This window comes from Tachyglossus aculeatus, chromosome 24 (assembly GCF_015852505.1).
Source record: "Tachyglossus aculeatus isolate mTacAcu1 chromosome 24, mTacAcu1.pri, whole genome shotgun sequence".
NCBI lineage: Eukaryota > Metazoa > Chordata > Mammalia > Monotremata > Tachyglossidae > Tachyglossus > Tachyglossus aculeatus.
Genome location: NC_052089.1, coordinates 22,960,321 through 22,987,703, shown reverse-complemented (window position 1 = coordinate 22,987,703; position 27,383 = coordinate 22,960,321). Strand labels below are relative to the sequence as shown.

Here is a 27,383-nt window from a genome sequence, read left to right as displayed (position 1 = left end):
GAAATTCCTATTGGAATTCATTCGTTCATTCATTCAGTCGTATTTATTGAGCAATTACTGTGTGCGGAGCACTGTACTAAGCGCTTGGGAAGTCCAAGTCGGCAACATATAGAGACGGCCCCTACCCGACATCGGGCTCACAGTCTGGAAGGGGGAGACAGACAACCCACTGTTGGGCAGGGACCGTCTCTATATGTTGCCGACTTGGACTTCCCAAGCGCTTAGTACAGTGCTCTGCATACAGTAAGCGCTCAATAAATACGATTGAATGAATGAAAACAAAACAAAACATGTAGACAGGTGTTTACATGGTTTGTTTGGAATTGTTTGGGGATGGCGCCCTTTCCCGAAAACGAATTTTCCTAATGGAAATCCCGAGGAGGACGGCTTGGAAATCCCAACTTCGGGCGGCTTCGAGGCGCTTTCCCGGTACGGGACACCTACGGAGCTACGGGGGAGTCGTTCCAGGGAATTTCGTGTCGACTCGTTCCTCCGGCAGCCGGATCCTCCCCAGCTCGAGGCCCACCTTCTCAGCCTTTCTGTCTCTCTTCCTTGCCGTATTGTACTTTCCAAGCGCTTAGTACAGTGCTCGGCACACAGTAAGCGCTCAATAAATACGACTGAATGAATGAATGAGGCACAGCGCCCTAGCGCTTAGTACAGAAGCAGCGTGGCTTAGTGGAAAGAGCCCGGGTTTGGGAGTCAGAAGTCGTGGGTTCTCATCCCGGCTCCGCCATTTATCAGCTTTGTGACTTTGGGCAAGTCACTTCACCTCTCTGGGCCTCAGTTACCTCCTCTGGAAAATGGGGATGAAGACTGTGAGCCCCACGTGGGAATACCTGATTACCTTGTATCTACCCCGGTGCTAAGAACAATGCTTGGCACATAGTAGCGCTTTATTATTATTACTATTATTATTATTATTGGAATTTGTTAAGCGCTTATTATGTGCCCGGCTCTGTACTAAGCGCCGGGGTGGATACAAGCAAATCGGGTTGGACACAGTCCCGCATAGGGCTCACAGTCTTAACCCTTAGCAAATACCATAATTGTTATTATAATAATTATTATAGTACAGTGCCTGGCACTTAATAAGCGCTTAGCAAATACCATTAAAAGCTCCTCCCTTAGTTGCAAGATCAATGTATTTATTGCGCGCTTACTCTGTGCAGAGCGTTTGGGAAAAAGTGCAATAGAGATGGTAGATACGTTCCCCGCCCACCGGAAATTTACAATCCGTGTGTGGTGGTTGTGAGGGGCGGTGGCTTGGATTTTCCTGGTGATAACCTGTTGGAGTTGGGTTTTCCTGGTGATAACCCGTTGGAGTTGGATTTCCCGTGATTTAGTGGAAAGAGCCCGGGTTCGGGAGGCAGAGGTCGTGGGTTCTAATCCCGGCTCCGCCACTTATCAGCTTTGTGACTTTGGGCAAGTCACTTAACTCCTCTGGGACTCAGTTACCTCTGTAAAATGGGGATTCAGACAGTGAGCCCCACGTGGGACAACCTGATTACTTTGTATCTACCCCAGTGCTTAGAGCGGTGCTTGGCACATAGTAAGCGCTTAACAAATACTATTGTTATTATTATCTGGTCCGCAGTGACCTCCTCTGTAAAATGGGGATGAAGACTGTGAGCCCCACGTGGGACAACCTAATTAACTTGTATCTACCCCGGCGCTAAGAGCATTGCTTGGCACATAGTAAGCGCTTAACAAATATCATTATTATTTACTACTAATATTATTTACTTATTTATTTATTATTTATTATTAGTATTATTTACTACTACTAGGATTGTTTTCCTGGTGATAACCTGTTGGAGTTGACCTTTTTATGGTTGTTTCAAGCGGAGGGAAATGGAGTAACGCAAAGTTTATTTGCACGTGAAAGGAATCGTTCGGCTGGCCCGTGGCGATAAAATGGGGAGGGGGGGGGGGAACCAAAGCTTTCTATATTCTGCTCCCCTTATCCAAACTAGAACTGCTTAGACAAACGTGCCCAGGTGGGTTGGTTTAAAAGACCGGCAACAAGCCTTCCCCACCCCCGCGCGACTCCATGTTGGGATTAACTCCACATCAGGAAGGATAAAACTGTGGATTGCCCCCTCCCCCTCTGAGATAATTCTGAACCTGGACGTTGAATAGAAAACTCCTGGTAATTCAGAAGGTAATTCTGTACCCGGACGTTGAATAGAAAACTGGCTTGTTTTTGTGGCAGCCCCTGGAGAGGGGAACCCCTAACTGGCGGCTCGAACGGGGTTCGTGTTTTAGGTTGGGGATCCCCCCCGCCCCTCCTGTCCCCAGCTGTCCCTAGGGAAGGGGACTGTTTATCCTCCTGGTGCCAGTCGGGCCGGGAGCTGGAGAGACGCTTTGCAGCATTTTGCACAAAAGCCAGGCCCTGGCTTCGGGCCCCGGGGTCTGCCCACGGAACAAAAGCCGCGGCTGGCCCCGGGGGCTCCCAGGACCGGTTTGGGAGGAGGCCCGGTGGAGGGGACTCCTGGGTCCCTGTTCCTCCCTCGCCCCCGGCCAGGATTTGGACTGTGAGCCCGCTGTTGGGTAGGGACCGTTGCTATATGTTGCCAACTTGGACTTCCCAAGCGCTTAGTGCAGTGCTCTGCACACAGTAAGCGCTCAAGATATACGATTGAATGAATGAATGAGTAGGGCTATTTGGGGGTAGTCTCTTGCCCCCGAACCAAGAGACTTTTTAAGCAGTGCCTGTTCAAGAGTTTGGGGAGAAAGGGCCCGGATTTGATATTTCAGCGTGGCCTAGTGGAAAGAGCATGGACTTGGGAGTCAGCGGTCAGGGGTTCAGTCTGCTGGGTGACCTTGGGCAAGTCACCTCTCTTTTCTGGGCCTCAGTTCCCTCATCTGTAAAATGGGGATGAAGACTGTGAGCCCCACGTGGGACAGCCTGATGATCTTGTATCTACCCCAGTGCTTAGAACAGAGCTTGGCACAGAGTAAGCGCTTAACGAATACCATCATCATCATCGTCAGACGGGCCTTATGGTCCAGCGTCAGTCAGCAAGAGGGCCCAAAGGAAAAGGGTGTATGTTTGGGGGTGGGAGGGAGAAAGGAGGCGCCGATAGATACCCCATTGCACCTCTACTGTACTGTGCTCTACTGTGTACTGTGCCCCTAGGGTGGTGGGCAGAGAAGGGGGGTCTCTCTGCATGAGAGCAAGTGATTTAATTAGGGCAGTGATTTAATTAGGGCAAAAGCAATAAGAAAAAGCCCCTGGGGGGTGCGAGGTGGACTCATCCTAGAGGAAAAATGCCCCCCCCCCCCAAAGTCCAGCTGAGGTGACACTCTTAATAATAATAATAACAATAATAATGGCATTTGTTAAGCGCTTTCTATGTGCCAAGCACTGTTCCAAGGGCAGGGGTAGATCCAAGGTAATCAGGTTGTCCTACATGGGGCTCACAGCCTTAATCCCCACATTACAGATGAGGTAACTGAGGCACAGAGAAGTGAAGTGACTTGCCCGGAGTCACACAGCTGACAAGTGGCAGAGGTGGGATTAGAACCCACAGCCTTTGACTCCCACTTAGAATCCACGGAGATGCTTGTGTGGTTGAGCCTGCTCCTCTTGCTCTCTGGGATCAAACACAGGAGGTTGGAGGGGATCTGATCATCCTGCATTTCCTCCAGCGCTTAGTACTGTGTTTGGCATATAGTAAGGCCCTAACTATAATAATAATAATAGTAATAATAATAATAATGGCAATTTATTAAGCACTATGTGCAAAGCACTGTTCATTATTGTTTTTATTATTAGCAGCATCCGTTGGCTGGTCCTCCAGCGCTTAGTACCGTGTTTGACATATAGTAAGTCCCTAACTATAATAATAATAATAATAATAATGGCATTTATTAAGCACTATGTGCAAAGCACTGTTCCTTATTGTTTTTATTATTAGCAGCATCCGTTGGCTGTTCCTCCAGCGCTTAGTACCGTGTTTGACATATAGTAAGGCCCTAACTATAATAATAATAATAATGGCATTTATTAAGCACTATGTGCAAAGCACTGTTCCTTATTGTTTTTATTATTAGCAGCATCCGTTGGCTGTTCCTCCAGCGCTTAGTACCGTTTTTGGCATCTAGTAAGGCCCTAGCAATAATAGTAATAATGATAATAATGGCATTTATTAAGCACTATGTGCAAAGCACTGTTCCTTATTGTTTTTATTATTAGCAGCATCCATTGGCTGTTCCTCCAGCGCTTAGTACCGTGTTTGGCATCTAGTAAGGCCCTAGCAATAATAGTAATAATAATAATAATAATGGCATTTATTAAGCACTATGTGCAAAGCACTGTTCATTATTGTTTTTATTATTAGCAGCATCCGTTGGCTGTAGCACCCAGTTCGGGTGACCGTTTGCCGGCTGACCCAGGAGGCCGTCCCGGCCGGGTCTGTAGGGGGTGAGGAGTGGTGGGTACGGAGGCAGGGGGCTGGCTTCAACACAGGGACTCGGGCCCCTCCCGGCCACGACTTGTCGTAGGCCAGTCTACCCCCCGGAGACCAATCCATGGATCAATCGATCCGATGCCTCCTAAATCGGTTCTTGTTGTGCTGGTCTCCGAGCAGAACTAGCCTTCAAGCCAGCTGGGTCTGGGAAGGCCTCGCTCAGTGCGGGCTGTCAGACATGTCAGGGTTCAGGGCACGGCTGCCCTGGGATTGGGAGAAGCAGCGTGGAAAGAGCCCGGGATTTGGAGGCAGAGGTCATGGGTTCAAATCCCTGCTCCGCCACTTGTCAGCTGTGTGACTTTGAGCGAGTCACTTCACTTCTCTGGGCCTCAGTTCCCCCATCTGTAAAACGGAGGTGAAGACTGTGAGCCCCCCGTGGGACAACCTCATCACCTTGTAACCTCCCAGGTGCTTAGAACAGTGCTTTGCACATAGTAAGTGCTTAATAAATGCTATCATTATTCATTCATTCATTCAATCGTATTTATTGAGCACTTACTGTGTTCAGAGCACTGTACTAAGCGCTTGGGAAGTACAAGTTGGCAACATATAGAGACGGTCCCTACCCAACAGTGGGCTCACAGTCTAGAAGGGGGAGACAGAGAACAAAACAAAACATATTAACAAAATAAAATAAATAGAATAAATATGTACAAATAAAATAGAGTAATAAATATGTACAAACATATATACATATATACAGGTGCTGTGGGGAGGGGAAGGAGGTAAGGTCGGGGGATGGGGAGGGGGAAAACGAGGGGCTCACGGTCTTCATCCCCATTTTCCAGATGAGGTAACTGAGGCCCAGAGAAGTGAAATGACTCGCCCAAAGTCACACAGCTGATAAGTGGTGGAGTCGGGATTTGAACCCATGACCTCTGACTCCAAAGCCCAGGCTCTTTCCACTGAGCCACGCTGCTTCTCTATTATCATTATATTCTCTATAACAATATTATTATTATTATTGGGGATGGGGAGACAGTGTGTTTTGGTCAGCAACCCCTGGAGGGGTGGATCAGATGGGCCCCCAAGTGACGTCTAGACTCACACGGGCCAAGGCCTGGGTCACCTGAGGTGGCTGGGCACCCCATTCCCTGCTTGTGGGACCAGGCAGGGTTTCTCCCTCCGCCCTCCCGGAGATTGTACGTATGTATGTGAGTGAGTGAATGAGTGTGTGTGTGTCCTGCTCTCCCTTTGCCCCCTCACCCACTTTGGTCAGGAAGTTGTTCCCGGGCCAGAGGGAGGGTCTGCAAACCACCCGAAGTCTTGGCTGGATGCCTTGACCCCGATTGCGCGAAGGGACTGGTTCCTCCCTCCTTCCGGACTGGACTTTCCCACCTTTTCCTTTTCCTAGAAAGGCTGTGTGGCAGGATCCGTGAGATAATAATAACAGTATTTGTTAAGCGCTTACTATGTGCAAAGCACTGTTCTAAGCGCTGGGGAGGTTACAAGGTGATCACAGGGGCCACGGGGGGCTCACAGTCTTCATCCCCATTGTACAGATGAGGTAACTGAGGTCCAGAGAAGTGAAGTGACTAGCCCAAAGTCACACAGCTGACAGTTGGAGGAGCCGGGATTTGAACCCACGTCCTCCGACTCCCAAGCCCGGGCTCTTTCCACTAAGTCACACTGGTGACAGAGCTCTGCCCAGCTCCAGCCCACTTTTCCCCTACATTTTCTGACCCCCTACTTCCTTCTCAACCTCCCCCTGTCCTTCGGCCCCCTCTCCTGCCCCCCGGGCCTCTCCTACCCACTTCGCCGCAGGCTCCCGTTGGACGTCAGAGAATATTATCATTCTGAGGGTCCCGTCCGTCGTCAGGGTCACATCCTCTTCTGGCAGAGGGTCCCAGCAGGTTTGGGGAGCATTGACCTGGCCTGGGGCTGCCCCCGTGGACAGAACCCCACCTTTCCAGGCCCGAGATCCTGGGGATTCTGAGTGGGCAGGGCCAGGTCTAGGCAGGTGGGTGTAGCGGGGGCAAAGTAGGTCTGGACCCTGTTTGGCAGACCTGGGGTCTCGGGGCCTGGTGGGTTGCCCCAGGCCATCCAATCCATAACCTAATCTGAGGGGCTGGGTGGGCCCAGAAATGTTTCCCCGCCCTCTTAGCTGAACGCAGCTCCACTAGCCTGCTGGGCACCCCTGCCCCCACCATTCCTCTTCCTCCAAGAAGCAATCCCAGATTAGCCCCACCTGCCTCCAGCTTCTCTGCACCCCCCTTCCATTCACCATCGCCCCGATAGGTTTTTTTGGGTGCGCCCATCATCCGGGTTGGCCTGCTTCTGTGGGGGTGGGCGTCTCTGCGCCTGGACTTTGTGTTTGCCTATGCCCGGGCTGGGCCCGTCCCTACTCCCGCATCTGACCGTGAGCTCCTCACGAGCGCACACCGTGACTCGTCTGTGCTCTGCCCCTTCCTTCCGCCCCCCGGTTGAGGATTTTGCCGTAGTGACTCACCGTCGACGGACTGTGAAACGACTGGTCGTGTGACTGAGTGATGTTTGGATTGCTGCCAGGCTAGGGAGCAGGAGACGCGGGAAATTAATCAATCAATCATATTTATTGAGAGCTTACTGTGTGCAGAGCACTGTACTAAGCGCTTGGGAAGTACAAGTTGGCAACATATACAGTACCTAGGCCAGGAAAAGCCAGGAGGGGAAATGGCCGCGTCTCTGGTTCCGCGAGGGGCCTCATGAGGAATAGAGCCGGCTGCCCTGTGCCCAGATGAGCCCCGCAGCGGGCAGAGGCCCGTCTGACTATCTTCTCCCGTGACAGGTGGAGCTCACTGGCAACAGCATTTACGAGTACATCCACCCCTCAGACCACGACGAGATGACGGCCGTGCTCACAGCCCACCAGCCTCTGCACCCCCACCTCCTCCAAGGTACAGCCACCCATCCCCCCCAAGCCCCTCAAGGCAGCCATGGGAAGATAACAGGGTCACGGCTCCTCTTTCTCCATCACGCCAGTAGAGCTGTGGGGGAGAGGAGGGCAGTTGTGAGCTGGGCTGGAGGGGGTGCGGTGACCAGCACAGAGGCCGGGCTCAATTTGGGTTCAACCCCCCTGCGGCCTGTCTGTCCCAGGGGGAATGCACTGGCCGGGCAGAGCCATTCAGAACGGGCACTGGACAGGGGTCTTGTCCGCCCCGGGTCAGAGGATCCCTAGGGTGGGATCAGGGAAGCTGAGACGGGTGTCCGGCAGTGCCCGGGGTAAAGATAGCCACCTTCCAGCCTCCAGGACGCCTCACACCCTCAGCCTCCAGCCCTTCTCACTGGCCGGACCCCTCTGGCTTGCCCCAGCCCACTTGCTTTCCCCGGAGTTGGTTGCGGCCCTCGGGATCCGAGCGGAGGGTGTCTCGGCTTGTGAGGCTCCCCCACCGAGGCTCAGGGGTCTGTGCGCCTCTCCCACCCGACTCGGGTGGTAGGGTGGCAACCTGCTGGCCGGGATTGACGTCTAAGCCCACCAGTGGAAGCCAACGCCCTTTCCCAGAGGGAGGTGGAGACTGGGCCCGGTTGGGGCAGGATTAGTTCCACCGTCTGCATCCGTGGGAATAGAAAATGTGGGGATCACACACAAGTAAGAATCGGCCTGAGAGCAGGATGCGAGGGGGGCAAAGTGCAGGGGGTGTTTCCTCTCCGACCGCAAAGTGAAGGAGGTGGGGTCACCTTGGGCCCCGGGAAGAATGCCACCCTCGTGCGAGGATGGCGAGCATTCGGGAAAGAGATCTAATCCCTGCTCCGTCACTTGTCTGCTTGGACAAGACGCTTCACTTTTCTATGCCTCAGTTCCCTCATCTGTACAGTGGGGATGGAGACTGTGAGAGCCCCATGTGGTGAAGGGACTGTGTCCAACCTGATCCGCTTGTATCTTCCCCAGGGCCCAGTACAGTGACTGGCGCATATTAAGCACTTAAAAAACACCATTTTTTAAAAAAGGCGTCAGACCCTAGGGACCGTGATTACTCAGCGGCCCGGAAATGCCGAGCCACACGGGGCTAAGGTAGAGGCAGCCAAGTTTTGGGGAGGGGGCTTCTGTGGAGGAGAGAGGAGACTTCTAAGACTGGATGGGGGTGGCCGGGGGGAACCTGAGCCTGGGTAATTAAGAACATCACTGGAGCCCTCTGTAGTGTCACTTCTGGTACCGGCTCTAGATCCAAATAAAGAAAATCACCGGCCTGAAGGCTGGGGACTGGATTAGGTGACTTGGATTCTAGGATTCCGGGCTTCTGGGAGTCCAGAGACCTGGGTCCTGGCTCTGCCTGCCCTCGCTGTGTGCCCCGGGGTTCATCCCCTAACCTCTCGGTTCCTTTTCCCTCCCTCCGGGGCTTCTAGCAGGCAGCAGGGGCAGGGCGGCAGGAGAGGGGAGAGGAGAAATGCCTCCAGAACTTGGGACACTGTCCTTCAAGCCCGGCCTCTGCTTTCAGAGTACGAAATAGAGCGCTCTTTCTTCCTCCGGATGAAGTGTGTCCTGGCCAAGAGAAACGCAGGGTTGACCTGCAGCGGGTACAAGGTAGGAGGGGTGACACTGGGGCCGGGCTGGGGCCCAGGGGCAGAGGGGGCAGGGGCTTCGGTGGTCTCGTGCTCACGGGAGAGCTGGCTTGGTGTTCCGTTATGCTTGGCTTGGCCCTGAGCAGTGCCAGGGAGTCGGGTTAACATCTCTCGGGTTCATCGCCGTCAGCCGGTACGGCTGACAGGGACCCCTCCAAGACAACAAAACGCACCCCGTTTGCCCTCGCGGGCAGATGGTTTCCCCAACACTGAGGGAGAGAGAGGAAATATGGAGTCAGTCTGTCAGTCAGTCATATTTATTGAGCACTTACTGTGTGCAGAGCACTGCACAATGCAACGATAAACAGGCACATTCTCTGCCCATAACAAGCTTACAATCCAGAGGGGGAGACAGAAGTGATTAGAAATAAAAAATAAATTGCTATGAATAAATTGGAGCAAACAATAGCAATAATAATGATGGTATTTGTTAAGCGCTTACTTTGTGCCAAGCACTGTTCTAAGCACTGGAATGGCCTCTCTGCAGAGGGGTGACCGGAGGCCTAGTGTTGCCCATGGAACTACAGGCAATGTAGTCATCTACTAGGCTTCCTCCCCCAACACCCCTGCAGCCCCGAGAGAGGGATCCAGTTTGTCGGAGGCCGGCCGTGGGCCGGCAGAAGCTGGCTTTGGCCAACAGACTCCTCCCAGGAGCTCCTCACTTGCCCCACCTGAATCTGGGAAGTGAGTGTCCTGGATACTCAGCCCTCTGCCCTCTTCGCCCTCCCTGCCGAGCCTCCCTGGATTATCTGGGTAATTGAAGCCAAATTGGGCTTCAGAGGCCTGAATTTTCTCCCTAGTTGAATAATGTAAAAGTCACCCCAGAGAGGGGAAAGAATCGGCTTTGGAAAAGCCCTCTTCGTGCCGCCGGTGATTAGCACGTCGGACCAGGAGCGGGTTGTGGTTGTGGGGGAATACTTACCCCACCCGCACCGAGGCTGACCCTCCGGATGCTGTGGGCGGTGTGGCCTGGAGGCCAGGAGATATTTGGATTCTGGCCCTCCGTAAGCTCTCTGTGATTCCCCGAATGGAATTGGACAAGGAGTGTGGGCACTGTTTGGGCTCCCATATTCTCACCCCTCCCGAAGGCTCACGGGAGACTCCCACGGGAGAGGCTCAGGCCCTGGGCCGCTTCCACTCGTCGCCCAGGATGTTCGTGGGGCCTTGGCCAGGAGGGACCCGGTTCGGTGGGAAGACCAGGGTGACGTCCAGGAGCAGTCACGGGACTGGGACCCCGCTATGAAATGGGAGCCGATAGGTTGATTTTCACCCAGCAAGCTGAGGAACTTCAGTCTGGAATCAATGGTGTTTTTCAGGGGTTTTGCATAGCTGGAAGTGGCGGGCGGCTGTGGCCCCCTGGCCTGAGCTCCGGTCAGCTCTGACCCTCTCTGCCCTCCCTCCCTCCCTCTCTCCCTCCCTCCTGCCTGCTCACCCGCCCTCGCTCCAGGTGATCCACTGCAGCGGCTATTTGAAGATCAGGCAGTACATGCTGGACGTGTCCCTGTACGACTCCTGTTACCAGATCGTGGGGCTCGTGGCCGTCGGCCAGTCCCTGCCTCCCAGCGCCGTCACCGAGATCAAGCTACACAGCAACATGTTCATGTTCCGGGCCAGTCTGGACCTGAAGCTCATCTTCCTTGATTCCAGGTCAGTCAGCGGCGTCTACTCCCGCCGAAGGGAGCTCGGGCGTTGGGAACGCCGCCTCCTCGGCCAGGGGCCGGGCCGGGCTCGGGCCGGGAGCGTGGGCTGCTGTGGATGCTGCCGACACCGGGCCTGGGCTGGGAATGTGGGCCTCTACGGCCGCTGTGGTCACCGTGGCCACCCCTGAGACCAGTGCCAGGCCTGGGCCAGAAGTGTGGCCCGCTGCGGCCACTGTTGAGGCTGACATCAGGCCTGGGCTGGGAGCGTGGGCCACTGAGGCTGTTGCTGATGCCAGGCTTGGGCCAGGAGAGTGGAGCGCTGGTGTTGATGCCAGGCTGGGCAGTGGTCCCCTGAGTAAAATGTTAGCTGGTGCGTCCTTCCGTGGTGTCAGTCCTCTGGGAGGAACCAGGTGGGAGCAGGTAAGCTCTGCTGGCCTCAGTTGACCCTCCTGGAGGACCAGTGGTGGTCGATCCTTTCTGCCGCAGCTCAGAAGGACCGGAAAGGGTTAGATTGGACCTGGCCGCTAGGATTTTGGCGGGAAGATTGTTTCGGGTCCTGGCAGCTGAGATTGGGAGAGGAATTTTCCGTGAGACAATAATAATAATAATAATAATGGCATTTATTAAGTGCTTACCATGTGCAAAGCACTGTTCTAAGCGCCGGGGAGGTTACAAGGTGATCAGGTTGTCCCACGGGAGGCCCACAGTCTTAACCCCCGTTTTCCAGTTGAGGTAAGTGAGGCACAGAGAAGTTAAGCGACTTGCCCAAAGTCACACAGCTGACAATTGGCAGAGGAAGAATTTGAACCCATGAACCCTGACTCCAAAGCCCGGGTTCTTTCCAGTGAGCCATGCTGCTTCAAAGAGACTTCAAAGTTTCACCTGGAAGGAGGCAGGGGAGCGTTGTTGCGGGGACCGGGCAGATGCCAGCCAGGCCCACGGGCCCTTGGTGCTCATGACCCTGGCCTCGGTGGGCGGGGGAGAGGGCAGGGCCCGGCCTGGGCTGTGGGGCAGATGCCTCGTGGCCGGGAGGAGCCGGGGAGAGGAAGCAGTCACCCCAGGGGGGAGCGGGCCGTGTTGCACGTGTTCTCTTCTGCAGTCAGTACCCTAGGTCGGGTGAGCGGGGCCCGACTCCAAAGAGTGCGGTGTCCCAGGCCCGGACTCCTGGGGAGCCAGGTGTCAGTGTCCCCTCACATAGAGCCTCGGCTGGCTGGCCCAGGCCGACCTCCGAGTAGCCCTGTACGGAGTGATGGGACCGGAGCTGAGGCCGGGGATCCACGACCGACTGGTCCCGGGGTTTGGCGCGGGGCTCCGACGAGTCTTCAAACACTCAGGGTTCGGAAAAACCCAGGATGGAACCCGGCCAGTCCCCCGCTTTTCCCTCTAATTGTTGGAGTCCGGCGTGCGTTTTAATCCATGTGTTTCTGATTCATTTACACTTAACTTATCAAGTCGTTCTGCAGCTCGAGCTCCCAAGAGTTGGAGGGGGCTCTCTGCCACCCTGCCACCCCCACAGACTGGCACCTGGAACCCCAGGTGGAGTTTGTAGAACCCCTCGACTCAGTTGTACTCCGACTGTGCCGGGGGGACGGGGGGCTTCCGACTCTTGCCTCGCCCCTCTCTTCTCTCCACCTCTCGCCTTCTCCCCTCCCATCCTCTTCCCCGACCTTTTCGCTCCCTCCTGAACGGAGAGAAATACCATGGAAATATAAACACCAAACAGTGAGCAATTCCAGGGAAAAATGATGCCTTCAGGGATTTTCGACCAAAAGCGTGAACAGAACCCGGAGAAGGAAACAGGCAAAAAAATAATAATCAAAACCTGGTCGGGTCCCTCGGTCTCTCGAACTCGCGGCCAACATTGAGGAGTCCGGAGCGGAGGGTGTCGGTGAGCGTGAAATCCCTCCCGTCCGGCTGTGTCCGAGCTCCTCGCTCTCCCCACCCGCCGATGTGCCCCTCTCTCTCCTCCTGGAACGTCTGCAGAATTCCCGCCTCTGCCGCCCTCCCTCCGGGTCTGGCCGCCATTTGGACTGGGCAGGGGGGAGGAAGGCCGGCTGGCGCTGGAAGACGGGATGGTCAGCGAGGCCAGCGGGGCTCTGAGCCGAGGCCAGCCAACGCCCGAGACTGACCGTGGAGAGGGGCCGCGCTGGGCCTCCAGGGTCTGGGGTCCGAAGGCACCTCACCCCAGGGGATTTGGGCGGGATTCTGCCCATGTACAATGACCTAGAGAAAAGTGACGGTAATAACGATAATAATAATTGTGGTATTTGTTAAGTGCTCACTGTGTGCCAGGCACTGTACTAAGGGCTGGGACGGATACAAGCAAATCGGGTTGGATGCAGTCCCTGGTCCATGTGGGGCTCACAGTATGAGTTCCCATTTTACGGATGGGGAACTGAGGCCCAGAGAAGTGAAGTGCGAGGTCACACAGCTGACAAGTGGGAGAGCTGGAATTAGAATTTCCAGGCCACTACACCATGCTGCTTTTAGCCCACGGAGTCGGAGGCCTGTCCGTGGAGCTCAAAGCAGGGATATGAGTCCGTTTGCGTTACCCTTGGTAGGGATTTGGAAAACGCCCAAAGGGCCGACCGATGAGGACGAGTCGAGGGTGAGGGTGGGACAGCTTGGGGAGGCTGACCTTATTAAACTTTTCCTCTGCTTGGGGCTTGGTCGCTCCAGCGGGGGCCTGGGGCAGGAAGTCCTCTTTCGGGGGGACCCCAGCATTCCAGAGCTGAAAGGGCCCCGGGGGTCAAGTAAGCCAGCCCTCTGCCTCCAGGCAGCCCCACATCCAAACAGTCGCAGGCAGATTCGGGGGGCGTCTTGTCTGCTCCATCGCCACCCCAGCTCCCCCGGCCTGCTGTCGGTCACTGCCCGGTCATGCGCCCACGTTCCCAGAGTCCCCGCTGGTTGATCGTAGGAGTCTGCTGAAGGGCACCAACAGCATGCCAACCGTCCCCAATTTAGACAGACACAACACACACTCTTACTGGTTGCACCTCTGTGGAGCACTGTTTGTGGAATGCTCCCTAGAAGGCCCGGCCTGAACAGTTAGTCATATTTAACAGTCATAGTATTAAATAAATAATAATTAATTAGAGAAGCAGCGTGGCTCAGTGGAAGCCCGGGCTTTGGGGTCAGAGGTCATGGGTTCAAATCCCTGCTCTGCCAATTGTCAGCTGTGTGACTTTGGGCAAGTCACTTCACTTCTCTGGGCCTCAGTTACCTCATCTGGAAAATGGGGATTAAGACTGTGAGCCCCCCGTGGGACAACCTGATCACCTTGTAACCTCCCCAGCGCTTAGAACAGTGCTCTGCACATAGTAAGCGCTTAATAAATGCCATCATCATCATCATATTTGTTGAGCTCTGTACTAAGTACTGGACTTAGTACTATACTAAATGCTTGGGAGAGTAAAATGTAATAGAGAAGCGCTTAGTACAGTGCTTTGTACACAGTAAGCACTCAACAAATCCGGTTGAATGAAAGAATTCCCCACCCACAGCAAGCTTACCATCTAGAGACGGTTGACCTGAGATCAGCTCTGAGATGACCGCCTTCCGGCCAGGGCTGGGGGGGAAGGGGTGCGTCGGCCACGGTTCCCCGGGGCGGGAGAGTGGACTTGTCTGCCGGTCTGGGGTTGAAAAGTTGCATTTCTTGTCAAAAGATGACGCTCAGCTTCCAAGATCAACAGCTTCTCCCCCCGCAGCCCTTGAGCGTTTGATTAGTTGGCAAGATGAAGATGTGTCTGGAGGGGAACGTGTCAGGCCCCGCAGACGGGCCTGATTAAACAATGCCTCCCTCTTCCAGGGTGACGGAGCTGACGGGCTACGAGCCACAGGACCTGATCGAGAAAACCCTGTACCACCACGTCCATGGCTGCGACGCCTTCTACCTGCGCTACGCTCACCATCTCTGTGAGTTTCCCAGTCTGCCCCGGGAGGCTGGTGGGGTCGGCCGGCGGGGCACACGCCCGGGTTTTCAGCCCATCTGTCTGAAAAACCTAAAAACAATCGGAGCATATCCTGCTGCCCCAACGGTCCCTCCTAGCCCCCATCCTATAGCATTCATTCTTTCATTCAATCGTATTTATCGAGTGCTTACTGTGTGCGGAGCACTGTACTAAGTGCTTGGGAAGTACAAGTTAGCAACACATAGAGACGGTCCCTATCCAACAACGGGCTCACAGTCTAGCAGGGGGAGACAAACAACAAAACCAAACAAGTAGACAGGTGTCAATACCATCAGAATAAATAGAATTATAGCTATATATACATCATTAATAAAATAGAGTAGTAAATATGTACAAGTAAAAGCAATAGAGTAATAAATCTGTACAAATGTATATACAGGTGCTGTGGGGAGGGGAAGGAGGTAGGGCTGGGGGGATGGAGAGGAGGAGAGGAAAAAGGGGGCTCAGTCTGGGAAGGCCTCCTGGAGGAGGTGAGCTCTCAGTAGGGCTTTGAAGGGAGGAAGAGAGCTAGCTTGGCGGATGTGCGGAGGGAGAGTATTCCAGGCCAGGGGGAGGACGTGGGCCGGGGGTTGACGGTGGGACAGGCGAGAACGAGGCCCAGTGAGGAGATGAACGGCGGCAGAGGAGCGGAGGGTGCGGGCTGGGCGGGGAGTAACATGCCCAGAGCGTTTCTGCACAAAGATGACCCGGGCAGCAGCGTGAAGTATAGACTGAAGTGGGGAGAGACAGGAGGATGGGAGATCAGAGAGGAGGCTGGTGCAGTAATCCAGTTGGGATAGGATGAGAGATTGAACCAGCAAGGTAGCAGTATGGATGGAGAGGAAAGGGCGGCTCTTGGCGATAGTAGCCAGTGACCTGGGGGGGTCTGTTCCTCCTGGATCCTCGGGGTCTCCGCTTGGAAAAACCAGGGGGTGAGATTGGCACAGGAGGCTGTATGATTAGCGGCTGGTCCTCGGGGATGCCCTCTTGCCTTCACACCCTCCCACCTAGAGTCTGCGGGCAGCTGGGGCCGCAGCAGCAGCCATAAGGGTCTGAGCTGGAGATGCTGTCTGTCAATCAGGGTGCAGCAGGGGCAGGCTGGGAGGTGGGGCCAGTAGCCATCGGGGCCTCCAGCCTGTGGTCTTCCTGGCTCCCATCCGGGGCTCCCACCCACTGGCCCTGGGGGTTCAGGTGGAGCTTTACATTCCCCGGGATTGTTGGTTGAGGAAAAATTTCCAGGACTGGAGGTTGTTATCTGAACAGAGATTCATTCATTCATTCAATCGTATTTATTGAGCGCTTGCTGTGTGCAGAGCACTGTACTAAGCGCTTGGGAAGTGAAGCAGCATGGCTCAGGGGAAAGAGCCCGGGCTTTGGAGTCAGAGGTCATGGGTTCAAATCCCGGCTCCTCCACTTGTCAGCTGTGTGACTTTGGGCAAGTCGCTTAACTTCTCTGTGCCTCGGTTACCTCATCTGTAAAATGGGGATTAAGACTTTGAGCTCCCCGTGGGACAACCTGATCACCTTGTAACCTCCCCAGCGCTTAGAATGGTGCTTTGCACATAGTAAACGCTTAATAAATGTCATTATTATTTTTATTATTACAAATCAGCAACATATAGAGATGGTCCCTACCCAACAATGGGCTTACATCCCACCTCCTCCATGGAGCTTGCCATGATGTACTTCTTCCCTAACCCACCTCCCACTCCAACTTGTTGAAATCAATCCATTTGCTTACTCTTTTACAAATACTTCCTCCTCCCTGCCACTTCTACTGTGCCATTCTCAGCGGCTAATGCACCGGCAGCTCTCACCCATTTAGCACCTAGCCCACTTAGAGTTAAGATCAGCTGTCGACCACACCAAACCCTAGAGAAGGCAGCAGCTGTATTCAATGCACTTCGTTTCTCAGCTGGGGAAGGGAGCCGGGTGCCGCAGGGAGCGGTGGCAAGGGAGGTACAACCACCTCCTGCTCCTTCAGTCCTGTTTGAGGGTGAGTTCTTCCTCCCTACAAGGGTCTGAGTCTCGGGTGCGAAGGGATGCCAGGCAGACAGGTTAGCCGCACTTCCTGCCCAGCTCCTGTTTTCAGACCCTGACTGGGCCCCGGGCCACCTGGCCACCTGGGATGAGGCTCACGGGCCGTCGCCCCAGGGGGAGTTGGCCCTCCTGTGAGCTTCTTCTTAGAAGGCTGATTCAGAATGGGCACACATGGTGAGGGATGGGCGTGTGTGTGAGAAATCCAGTTAGTTCTTGCTTTAGGGGGCCTGTTCATTCATTCATTCAATCGTATTCATTGAGTGCTTACTGTGTGCAGAGCACTGTACTCAGCGTTTGGGTGTGCGCGCGCATGGGATTCACGTTTTTGCCGTGGGTGTTGGGTCCACAGTGCTGGTGAAAGGCCAGGTGACCACCAAGTACTACCGGCTGCTGGCCAAGCGCGGAGGCTGGCTCTGGGTGCAGAGCTGTGCCACCATCGTCCACAACACCCGCTCGTCCCGGCCTCACTGCATCGTGAGTGTCAATTATGTCCTCACGTAAGTCACAGCGTCTTCCCCCTCCCTCCTCCTTCCTTCAGACCACCCACCGCCCTCCAGCTTTCCTGCTCTCCCTCCACCGCCTTCCCTCCCGTCCCCTGTCCCCTCCTGACTTCTCTTCACCCGTCATTTCCCTCCCCTTGGCTGTTTTCTACTCCCTGCTGCCTTCGCTCCTCATTGCTTCCTTGCCTCTTCCTTCCCTTCTCCTGGCCGCGTCCCCCTGCCTTTCCCTTTTCCCCTTCGTTTCTTTCCACTCTGTCATCTTTCCTTCCTTCCACCCTTCTTCCATGCAGTTTTTCCTCCTGGTTGCTTCCCTCTTCCCTCCCACTTTCTCATAATGCCTTCCTTCCTTCCTGCCTTCCCTTCTGTCCTTTCCCCCCTCCCTGCCCCCTTCCTTTTTCCCTGCTGCCCTCCTCCTTCCCAATTTTCTACCTCTCTGCCATTTCCCGCTTCCCCACTTTCCTCTTCCCTGTCATTTTCCTTTTCCCCATTTTCCTCCTCTCTGCCATTTCCCTCTTATCCGCTTTCCTCCTGCCATATCCCTCTTCCCCGCTTTCCTCCTCCCTGCTATTTTCCTTTTCCCTGCTTTCCTCCTCCCTGTTACTTTTTCCTCCCCTCCTCCCTACCATTTTTTTCCTTCACCCTTCCCTGCTTTCCTTCTCCCTATCGTTTTCCCCCTCTCCTCCTGTTTTTTTCCTTTTTCTCGTCATTTCCCTCCTCCTTGTGGCCACTGTTCCCTGCCACCTTCCTCCGTTCCTGGCTGTTTTCGCTCCTCCCTGCTGCTTCCAAGCCCTTGTCTGACGGGGAAAGAGCCCGAGTCCCAGACAGGCTTGGCGTGGGGAAGTGTGTGGACACAGCTGGGGCGAAGCAGGGGGACAGAGGTGCTCACTCTGTACCCGGGACTCTAGGGGAAACTGCTCCCCTTCCCCTCTTCCTTTGCCCCATCCGAGGGCTCGGCCTTCCTGCTCGCCAGAATCCAGGGGTCTTGGGGATGGGTCCGGTGAATCCCAGGAACTGAGCGTCCCTGCCGCCAGCTTCCCACTGGGGTCGTGCAAATAGAAGGATGTGCTTGCCTTCATCGGGGCCACGCACACAGGAACATGCACGCACGCTCACTGGGGCCTTGCACACAGGAACACATTACTCGCTGGGAGTGTGTACATTCGCTCACTGAGACCGTGCACGTGAGAACATGTATTCACTGGGAATGCGGGGACACGCTCACCGAGGACGTACACACAGAAACACACATATGTGGTCCATTGGGGCCATGTACAGGGGAATGTGTATGCAAACACTTGCTGAGCCCCCCGCCATGGACATGCTCGTGGGATTGTCCTCTTTCTTTATGGTATTTGTTAAGGGTTTATTACGCTGCCAACACTGTTCTAAGCACTGGGGTAGATACAAACTGATCAGGTTGGACACAGTCCATGGGACTCCCAGTCTTAATCCCCGTTTTACGGATGAGGTAACTGAGGCCCAGAGAAGTGGAGGGACTTGCCTGAGGTCCCACAGCAGACAAATGGTGGAGCTGGGATTAGAACTCAGAGCCTTCCGAGTCCTGGGCCCCGCTGGCTGGAGCCTGGCAGAGAGGAAGGGTCCTGGCCGGAGGCGGGGGTTGAGGGCGGCGGGGTCTGGGGCTTTTCCGTCTGCCGGTAATCCCTGCCCCATGGAGGAGGATATGGGGTTTGAGGGGGTTCAGTTAAGCCCCTTTGGCCACTGCGAGAGGACTCTGTGTCCAGACTGTGGCCAAGGCCGCCTGACCAGGAGGCCTTGGGACTCAGGTTTCTCTCTCGCTCTCTCCCTCATATCTCTCTCTCCCCCCATGTCTCTTTCTCTCCCTCCTTCCCTCCCTCCCCTCCCCTTCTCCCCCACTCCCCCGTGGTGCGCAGGGACGTAGAGTACAAGGAACTCCAGCTCTCCCTGGATCAGGCCTCCAGCTCCAAGCCCCGGTATGCCTGCAGGACCTCCCTGTCCGCCTCTCACGAACCCCGGAAGGCCGCCAAGCCCAAGAGCAGCAGTCACAAGGCCAGGACCAAGGTCCGCAGCTCCGGCCCCTACCTGCCCCAGGTAGCCGACGGCCGGGGGGGAACCGGGGGGAGCCGGGGGTGGCGGCGTCCCTGCCCAGAGGTTTTGGTTGTAAAAGGAGTTTGCCATCAGAGGATCTCTGAGAAGGGGAAGGTGGGACTGGGGTGGGACTCAGGGCCTCAGGCCCACCTGGCGGGAAGGATCCCCCAGCACGCCTCCCGGGGGTCCTGCAGGTCGCCCCCAAGGCGGGTTGGTTCCCACAGTGTCCCGCAGTGATCCCACAGGGTCCGACGGGGCTCCTGTAGTGTCTCCCACTGCTCCCGGAGCATCCTGCAGGCCCCACTGAGCTCCTGCACTATCCCGTAGGGCTCCTGCAGCATGCCAGGCGGGTGGCCGGGCAACGGGGCTGAGAGTCTACCAGGCCGGCGGCGCTGACCCTCCTCCTCCTCCTCTTCCTTCTCTTCCTCCCCCGTTTCCTTGACCGTGTCAGCCATACAGCTTGTTCCAGTTGGACAAACCGGACTGCGGCAGCCAACCGGGCCCCTGGAGAGCCGGGCCCCCGGCCCAGGCCCCCGGCCCCGAAGCCCACCTGCGTCCCGAGGGCGGCGAACTGCTCTTAGGCCCCCCGTCCTACGGCCTGCCGTTCTCCTACCGCTACGGCCCCTTCCCCGTCGAACCCCACGTCCTGGGCGGCAAGAAGGCCGGGGCGCTGCCCCCACGGCTCGGCCCGCCGCAGGGCCCCCCGTGCCAGGTGGCCCGTCTCCTGCTGGGCACGCTGCAGCCCGGCCCCGCCGACTGCCAGTGGCACCACCCCGCCGCCCTCCTGCCGCCCGGCCCGGCCCCGGCCCGAGCCCTGCCCCAGCTGCCCGGGAGCGGTGCCCGCCTCGGCCTGGCCCACGGCTACCAAGGTGAGCGTCCGCCGGCGGGCCCTTCCGTTCTGTGCCCTGGAGGAGGAGATGGCACAGGGGGTGGGAGACAGACAGTCGGTCGTATTTATTGAGCGCTTACTGTATGCAGACCACCGTTCTGGGCACTCGGAAGAGACAGGCACGTTCCCAGCAAACGAGCTGAGGGTTTAGCGGATGAGCCTGCACTCTGGGAGGACTGGATTTGGCCACTGCAGGTGGGGAAGATACAGGGAAGACACAGGCTCATGGGGAGGGGGAAAAGGGAACCATCAGCCAGTGGGATATATCAAGCGCTTCCAGTGGACCAAGAGGATAGGAACTGAGGTGCTGTGGGGCTGGGGGGGATTGGCAAGTGGATTGAGGGCTACTGTAGTTGACGCAGCGTGGAGGGAAAGAAAGGGCTTTGTCTGGGAAGGCCTCTTGGAAGAGGTGGGGTTTTTTTAGGAGGATTTGGTAGGACGAGGCCGAGGATCTGTCGGATGTGAAGGGGAAGGGAATTCCAGGCCTGAGGGAGGATGTGGTGAGGGACCGTGGCAGGATGGATGAGATGGAGGTACAGTCAGTAGATTGTTCTTAGAGGAGCTGAGTGGGCCGGGTTTTTGTTTTTTTAAATGGTATTTATTTAGCGCTTACTATGTGTCAGGTGCTGTACTAAGTGCTGGAGTACATGCAAGCTAATCAGGTTGGACATAGTCCCTGTTTTGCATGGGGCTCCCAATCTTTACCCCCTATTTTGCAGATGAGGTAATTAATAATAATAATAATAATGGCATTTATTAAGCGCTTACTATGTGCAAAGCACCGTTCTAAGCACTGAGGAGGTTACAAGGCAATCAGGTTGTCCCACGGGGGGCTCACAGTCTTAATCCCCATTTTACAGATGAGGGAACTGAGGCCCAGAGAAGTGAAGTGACTTGCCCAAAGTCACACAGCTGACAAGTGGCGGAGCTGGGTTTAGAGAACTGGAGACCTGGAGAAGCAGCGTGGCTCAGTGGAAAGAGCCCGGGCTTTGGAGTCACAGGTCCTGGGTTCAAATCCCGGCTCCGCCAACTGTCAGCTGTGTGACTTTGGGCAAGTCACTTAACTTCTCTGGGCCTCAGTTACCTCATCTGTAAAATGGGGATGAAGACTGAGCCCCCCGTGGGACAACCTGATCACCTTGTAACCTCCCCAGCGCTTGCTTTGCACATAGTAAGCGCTTAAAAAATGCTATGATAAAAAAAAAAATAATAATAATGGTATTTATTAAGCGCTTACTATGTGCAAAGCACTGTTCTAAGCGCTAGGGAGATTACAAGGTGATCAAGTTGTCCCGTTGGGGGCTCACAGTCTTAATCCCCATTTTACAGATGAAATGACATTTCTAAAAATCAAGTTCTTTTGACTCTCGGTCCGGTGCTTTATTCGCTAGGTCATGCTGCTTTTGCTGGGATGTAGTCTCGATCCATCGGTGGTATTTTTCGAGTGCTTACTGTGTGCAGAGCACCGTACTAAGCGCTTGTGGGGGGGGGCACTGTTTGTTTTATGGTCCTTGTAAAATGTTTGAGCCTGCTGACTCGACAGCCACTGTCTCAAAGTCCTCTCCGCCAACCCTCCCCTTGACCCCCTCCGTTTTGGCTCCCGTCCCCTTCACTCCGCGGAAGCCACTCTCTCAGAGGTCACCAGTGATCTCCTCCTTGCCAAATCCAACTGCCTCTACTCCGTCCTAATCCTCCTCGGCCTCTCGGCTGCCTTCGACACTGTTGACCGTCTTCTCCTGGAAACACTACCCAACCTCAGCTTCACTGACACTGTCCTCTCCTGCTTCTCTTTCTTTCTCTCTGGCCGCTCATTCTCCGTCTCCCTCGCCGGTTCCTCCTCTGCCTCCCACCCTTCAAGCTGTGGGGTTCCCTCAAGGCTCAGTTCTGGTTCCCCTTCTATTATCCATCTACACCCACTTCCTTGGAGAACTCACTATGCGGATGATTCCCAAATCTCCATCTCCAACCCTGAGCTCTCTCCCTCTGCAGTCTCACCTTTCCTCCTGCCTTCATAATAATAATAATAATGGTATTTATTAAGCTCTTACTATGTGTTCTAAGTACTGGGGAGGTTACAAGGTGATCAGGTGGTCCCATGGGGGGCTCACAGTCTTTAGAGAAGCAGCGTGGCTCAGTGGAAAGAGCCCGGGCTTTGGAGTCAGAGGTCATGGGTTCAAATCCCAGCTCCGCCACTTGCCAGCTGTGTGACTTTGGGCGAGTCACTTCACTTTTATGGGCCTCAGCTACCTCATCTGTAAAATGGGGATTAAAATTGTGAGCCCCTTGTGGGACAACCTGATCACCTTGTAACCTCCCCAGCGCTTAGAACAGTGCTTTGCACATAGTAAGCGCTTAACAAATACCAACATTATTGTTATTATTATTTAGGGAAGCAGCGTGGCTCAGTGGAAAGAGCCCGGGCTTTGGAGTCAGAGGTCGTGGGTTCAAATCCCGGCTCCGCCACTTGTCAGCTGTGTGACTTTGGGCGAGTCACTTCACTTCTCTGGGCCTGTTACCTCATCTGTAAAATGGGGATTGACTGTGAGCCCCACCTGGGACAACCTGTTCACCTTATAGCCACCCCAGCGCTTAGAACAGTGCTGTGCACATAGTAAGTGCTTAATAAATGCCATTATTATTATTAATCCCCATTTTACAGATGAAATGACACGACGTTTCTACTTGGGTGTCCTCCCGTCACCTCAAACGTCTAAAACAGAACTTCCTATCTTCCCACCCAAACCCTGCCCTGCCCGACTTTCCCACCACCATTCTGCCCGTCTCACGGGCCCGTAACCCTGGCGTCGTCCTCGAATCGTTCCTCTCATTCAGCCCACATATTCAATCCATCGCTAAATCCTGTCAGTCGGACCTTCCCAGCATCACTAAAATCCACCCTTTCCTCTCCGTCCAGACCGCTACCATATTAATCCAGTCACTCATCCTGTCCCACCTTGATTACTCTGTCAGTTTCTCCTCCCTCCTCAAGAACCTCCAGTGGTTGCCATCCACCTCCGCGTCCAACAGAAACTCTTCTCCGTCGGCTTTAGAGCATTCAATCTCCTTACCCCCTTCCTACTTCACTTTGCTACTCTATTACAGCCCAGCCAGCACACTTTTCTCCTCTAATGCTTGCCGTGTCACTGTACCTCCAGATCGTCTATCTCGCCGCCGACCTCTCGCCCACCTCCCGCCTCTGGCTTGGAACGGCCTCCCTCTCCATATCTGACGGTGATTCTTCCCTCCTTCAAAGCCTTACTGCGGGCCCACCTCCTCCAAGATGCCTTCCCGGACTCAGCCCCTCCTTTCCTCTTCTCCCGCTTCCGTTCCCTTTCTCCACGCCCCCTTCCCGGTGCTCCCAGTCTGACGGTGTCTCCTCTCGCCCCGCAGCTGCCCCGCCGTCCCGCCGCTACGCCGAGGGGGTCGGACCGTCCAGCTGTGCCGCGGCCGGGCCCCCCGCGTACGCCCCGAGAGCCGGGAAGGCGGCGGAAGCGGGCCCCGTCGGCGAGGAGGAAGACAAGGGGGCGTTCGGACGGGACTCGGCCCCCGGTCCCCACTGCCTCCGGCCCAAAGTGCCGCTCCCGGCCGCCTACGAGGCGGGCGCGAGGCCGTGCGCCAAGGAACCCCGCTCGGGCGGCCCCGTCCCGCAGGCCGGAGGGGAGCGCGGGGCGCCGGGGGGGCCGCTGCCCCTCGTGCTCTTCAATTACCGCCACGTGCTGGCCAAGCACGGGGCCCTCACGCCGCCCGCCGGCCCGGGCCCGGGCCCCGACCAGCCCCTGGGCTACGGCCCGCAGGACGTCAACGCCTTCCTCTACCGCAACCCCGGCCCCGCCGCCGCGGCCCCGGACGCCCTCCCCCACTACATCGGCACCTCCGTCATCATCACCAACGGCAGGTGATGGGACCCGGACGCGTGGACGGACGGACGGACGTGGAGGGACCCCGGCCGCCGACGGAGGTGGGAGAAATCCCGCCCCGCGTCGGGATTTCCGGGGCCTGCGGGCACCGGGGTCGGTCCGGACGTGAGGCTCTGCCCAACAGGACGGCGCCGTGACCCCCCCCAAGCCCCCGGGCAGTCAAGGAGATGACCAGGGGGACGTCCGCTTCTCCCCCTCCCGCCTCTCCGCTCCGTATTTTGGGGCCGCGGGGGCCCGGCCTGCACTACACCAAAGAAAGACACCGGCAAAGGAATGGAGGTAATGACACCAAGCGGTTTATTCGGCGTTTCCACGTCTCGAGAGGGGCGAACCGGACTGTTGCAGCCTGCCGAGCGGGGGCTTCACGTGCCCACCCCACTCCGGTGCTCGCCGGGTGCCAAGCCCGGTGCCAACGCCCCACGACGTTACAGAGACGGACCGAAGTGAAGGGGTGGCGGCAGCCCCCTCCCCTTGGCCCGACTTGGGGGAGGAGGCAGGAGGGAGGGGGGCTCACGCTGGTCTCAGTGGGGCCCAGGCCGCCCTTGGGTGGGCGACGCACATCCTCCGGTTCGCAGGAGGGGCCGGGGGGCGCTGAGGGCGGGCGGGCCCGGGTGGGGCTCCGGGAACAGGTGCCGTCGGCCGCTCAATAAAGTCCCCAGAAGCGAGCGTCAGGTGTCTGCGGGAGGCCTCTCCGGCCCGGGACCTGGGCAGCCACCTGCCAACACAGCACTCCGTGTCTGTGCATGCGCGCGCGTGTGTGTGTGTGTTGGGCCGGGGTGTGAACACCTCCTCAACCGAGTTGGTGCAGGTGAGTGTGTGGGTGAGGGGCTGTGGCCATGTGACGGGTGCTGAGTGCGTGCGTGGCTGGGAACGCAGCCGTGAGGGCGGGCGTGTGTGACTGGGAAAATGGCGGTGAGTGCGTGTGTGACCGTGTGTGGCCGTGGTGAGTGCGCGCATGACCATGGTGAGTGCGTGCGTGGCCGGGAAAATGGTGGTGTGCGTGTGTGACCACGAAAACGGCGGTGAGTGCGTGCGTGACCGCGGTGAGTCCGTGCGTGACCGGGAAAATGGCGGTGAGTGCGTGCGTGACTGCAGTGAGTGCGTGAGTGCGTGCGTGACCGGGAAAACGGCGGTGAGTGCGTGCGTGACCGCGGTGAGGGCGTGCGTGACCGGGAAAACGGCGGTGAGTGCGTGCGTGACCGCGGTGAGTGCGTGCGTGACCGGGAAAACGGCGGTGAGTGCGTGCGTGACCGCGGTGAGGGCGTGCGTGACCGGGAAAACGGCGGTGAGTGCGTGCGTGACCGCGGTGAGTGCGTGCGTGACCGGGAAACGGTGGTGAGTGCGGTGAGTGCGTGCGTGACCGCGGTGAGTGCGTGTGTGACTGGGAAAACGGCGGTGAGTGCGTGCATGACCGCGGTGAGTGCGTGCGTGACTGGGAAAACGGCGGTGAGTGCGTGCGTGACCATGGTGAGTGCGTGCGTGACCGCGGTGAGGGCGTGCGTGACCAGGAAACGGCGGTGAGTGCGTGCGTGACCGCGGTGAGTGCGTGCGTGACTGGGAAAACGGCGGTGAGTGCGTGCGTGACCGCGGTGAGTGCGTGCGTGACCGCGGTGAGTGCGTGACCGCGGTGAGTGCGTGTGTGACTGGGAAAACGGCGGTGAGTCGGTGCGTGACCGCGGTGAGTGCGTGACCAGGAAACGGCGGTGAGTGCGTGCGTGACCGCGGTGAGTGCGTGCGTGACCGGGAAAATGGCGGTGAGTGCGTGCGTGACCGCGGTGAGTGCGTGTGTGACTGGGAAAACGGCGGTGAGTGCGTGCGTGACCGCAGTGAGTGCGTGTGTGACTGGGAAAACGGCGGTGAGTGCGTGCGTGACCGCGGTGAGTGCGTGACCGGGAAACGGCGGTGAGTGCGTGCGTGACCGCGGTGAGTGCGTGTGTGACTGGGAAAATGGCGGTGAGTGCGTGAGCGGGAAACGGCGGTGAGTGCGTGCGTGACCGCGGTGAGTGCGTGCGTGACCGCGGTGAGTGCGTGTGTGACCGCGGTGAGTGCGTGCGTGACCAGGAAACGGCGGTGAGTGCGTGCGTGACCGGGAAAATGGCGGTGAGTGCGTGCGTGACCGCGGTGAGTGCGTGCGTGACCGGGAAAACGGCGGTGAGTGCGTGCGTGACTGTGGTGAGTGCGTGACCGGGAAACGGCGGTGAGTGCGTGCGTGACCGCGGTGAGTGTGTGCGTGACTGGGAAAACGGCGGTGAGTGCATGTGTGACCAAGAAAACGGTGGTGAGTGCGTGTGTGACCGTGGTGAGTGCGTGTGAGCGGGAAAACAGCAGTGAGGGCGTGTGACTTCAGTGAGTGCGTGTGTGACTGGGAAAACAGTGGTGAGTGTGTGTGTGAGTGCAGTGAGTGCATGACTGGGCAAACAGCAGTGAGTGCATGTGTGAGTGCAGTGAGTGCATGCATGACTGGGAAAACGGCAGTGAGTGCATGTGTAACTGTGGTTGAGTGTGTGTGTGTGTGTGTGTGTGTGTGACCGCGGTGAGTGCGTGTGTGACCGGGAAAACGACGGTGAGTGCATGCGAGTGCAGGCGTGACAGGGAAAACGGCGGTGAGTGTGTGTGACCGGGAAAACAGCAGTGAGTGCATGTGTGACCAGGAAAACGGTGGTGTGTGCGTGTGTGCATGACCATGGTGAGTGCGTGTGCGACTGCGGCGAGTGTGTGTGTGTGTGTGTGACCGGAAAAACGGCAGCAAATGGGTGTGACACCCCCAAAATGGCAGTGAACATACGTGAGCGTGTGTGTGTGTGTGGCTGCTCCCAAGGTGGGGGTGGAGGGTGTGTATGTGCGCGCATGCGCAGCAGGGTGAAGTGGAGCAGGTGTGTGTGTGTGGCCACGGCGGCGGCGGCGGACGCCGGGGCCCCAGGGATTGGCCCCCGTCTCGGACATACCTGGGACGGGCGCGCTTTCTTCGGCCTCCGGCCCCCGGGGGCCCAGCTGGAGGTGCGAGGGGCGCCGCTCCTCTCGGGGCCGCTCGCCGTGGAGGAGGAGGAGACCCCGACGTCGGAGGGGAAGCCTCAGCCCCGGTCTCCGTCTCCTCGACCATAAGATGACGATCCGTCGCCCCCGCCGTGGGATGGGGCCTAGTGCCCGAACCCGCCGTCTTGTGTCTCCCCCGGCACCTATTACCCGCTTAGCCAATGCCACCGCCATTGTTCTGATCCCTCTTCTCAGCGTCACTACTGTTGAAACGGTTGTGATGCTCACACACCGAGAGGGCAGGGGCCCGGGGGGGCCACCCTGAGGTGATCAGGCTGCAACCTCCGGGCCGAACCCGGCCTGGCCTCCGCGGTCTGCGCGGCGGACCCCGTC

General features: G+C 56.9%; 1 protein-coding gene across 1 annotated transcript in view; it reads left to right on the top strand.

Moving 5' to 3' along the window:
• The window catches only part of SIM2 (SIM bHLH transcription factor 2), a 47,888-nt gene extending 23,889 nt beyond the window's left edge, over positions 1–23,999 (top strand). Inside the window, exons 4-11 of the mRNA XM_038766168.1 lie at positions 7,243–7,351; positions 8,891–8,976; positions 10,462–10,661; positions 14,463–14,569; positions 16,994–17,141; positions 19,037–19,214; positions 19,663–20,080; positions 23,491–23,999. Coding sequence (XP_038622096.1) covers positions 7,243–7,351; positions 8,891–8,976; positions 10,462–10,661; positions 14,463–14,569; positions 16,994–17,141; positions 19,037–19,214; positions 19,663–20,080; positions 23,491–23,999 — 1,755 coding nt within the window. The remainder of the gene's footprint in view (positions 1–7,242; positions 7,352–8,890; positions 8,977–10,461; positions 10,662–14,462; positions 14,570–16,993; positions 17,142–19,036; positions 19,215–19,662; positions 20,081–23,490) is intronic.
• Positions 24,000–27,383: the final 3,384 nt, after the last annotated feature.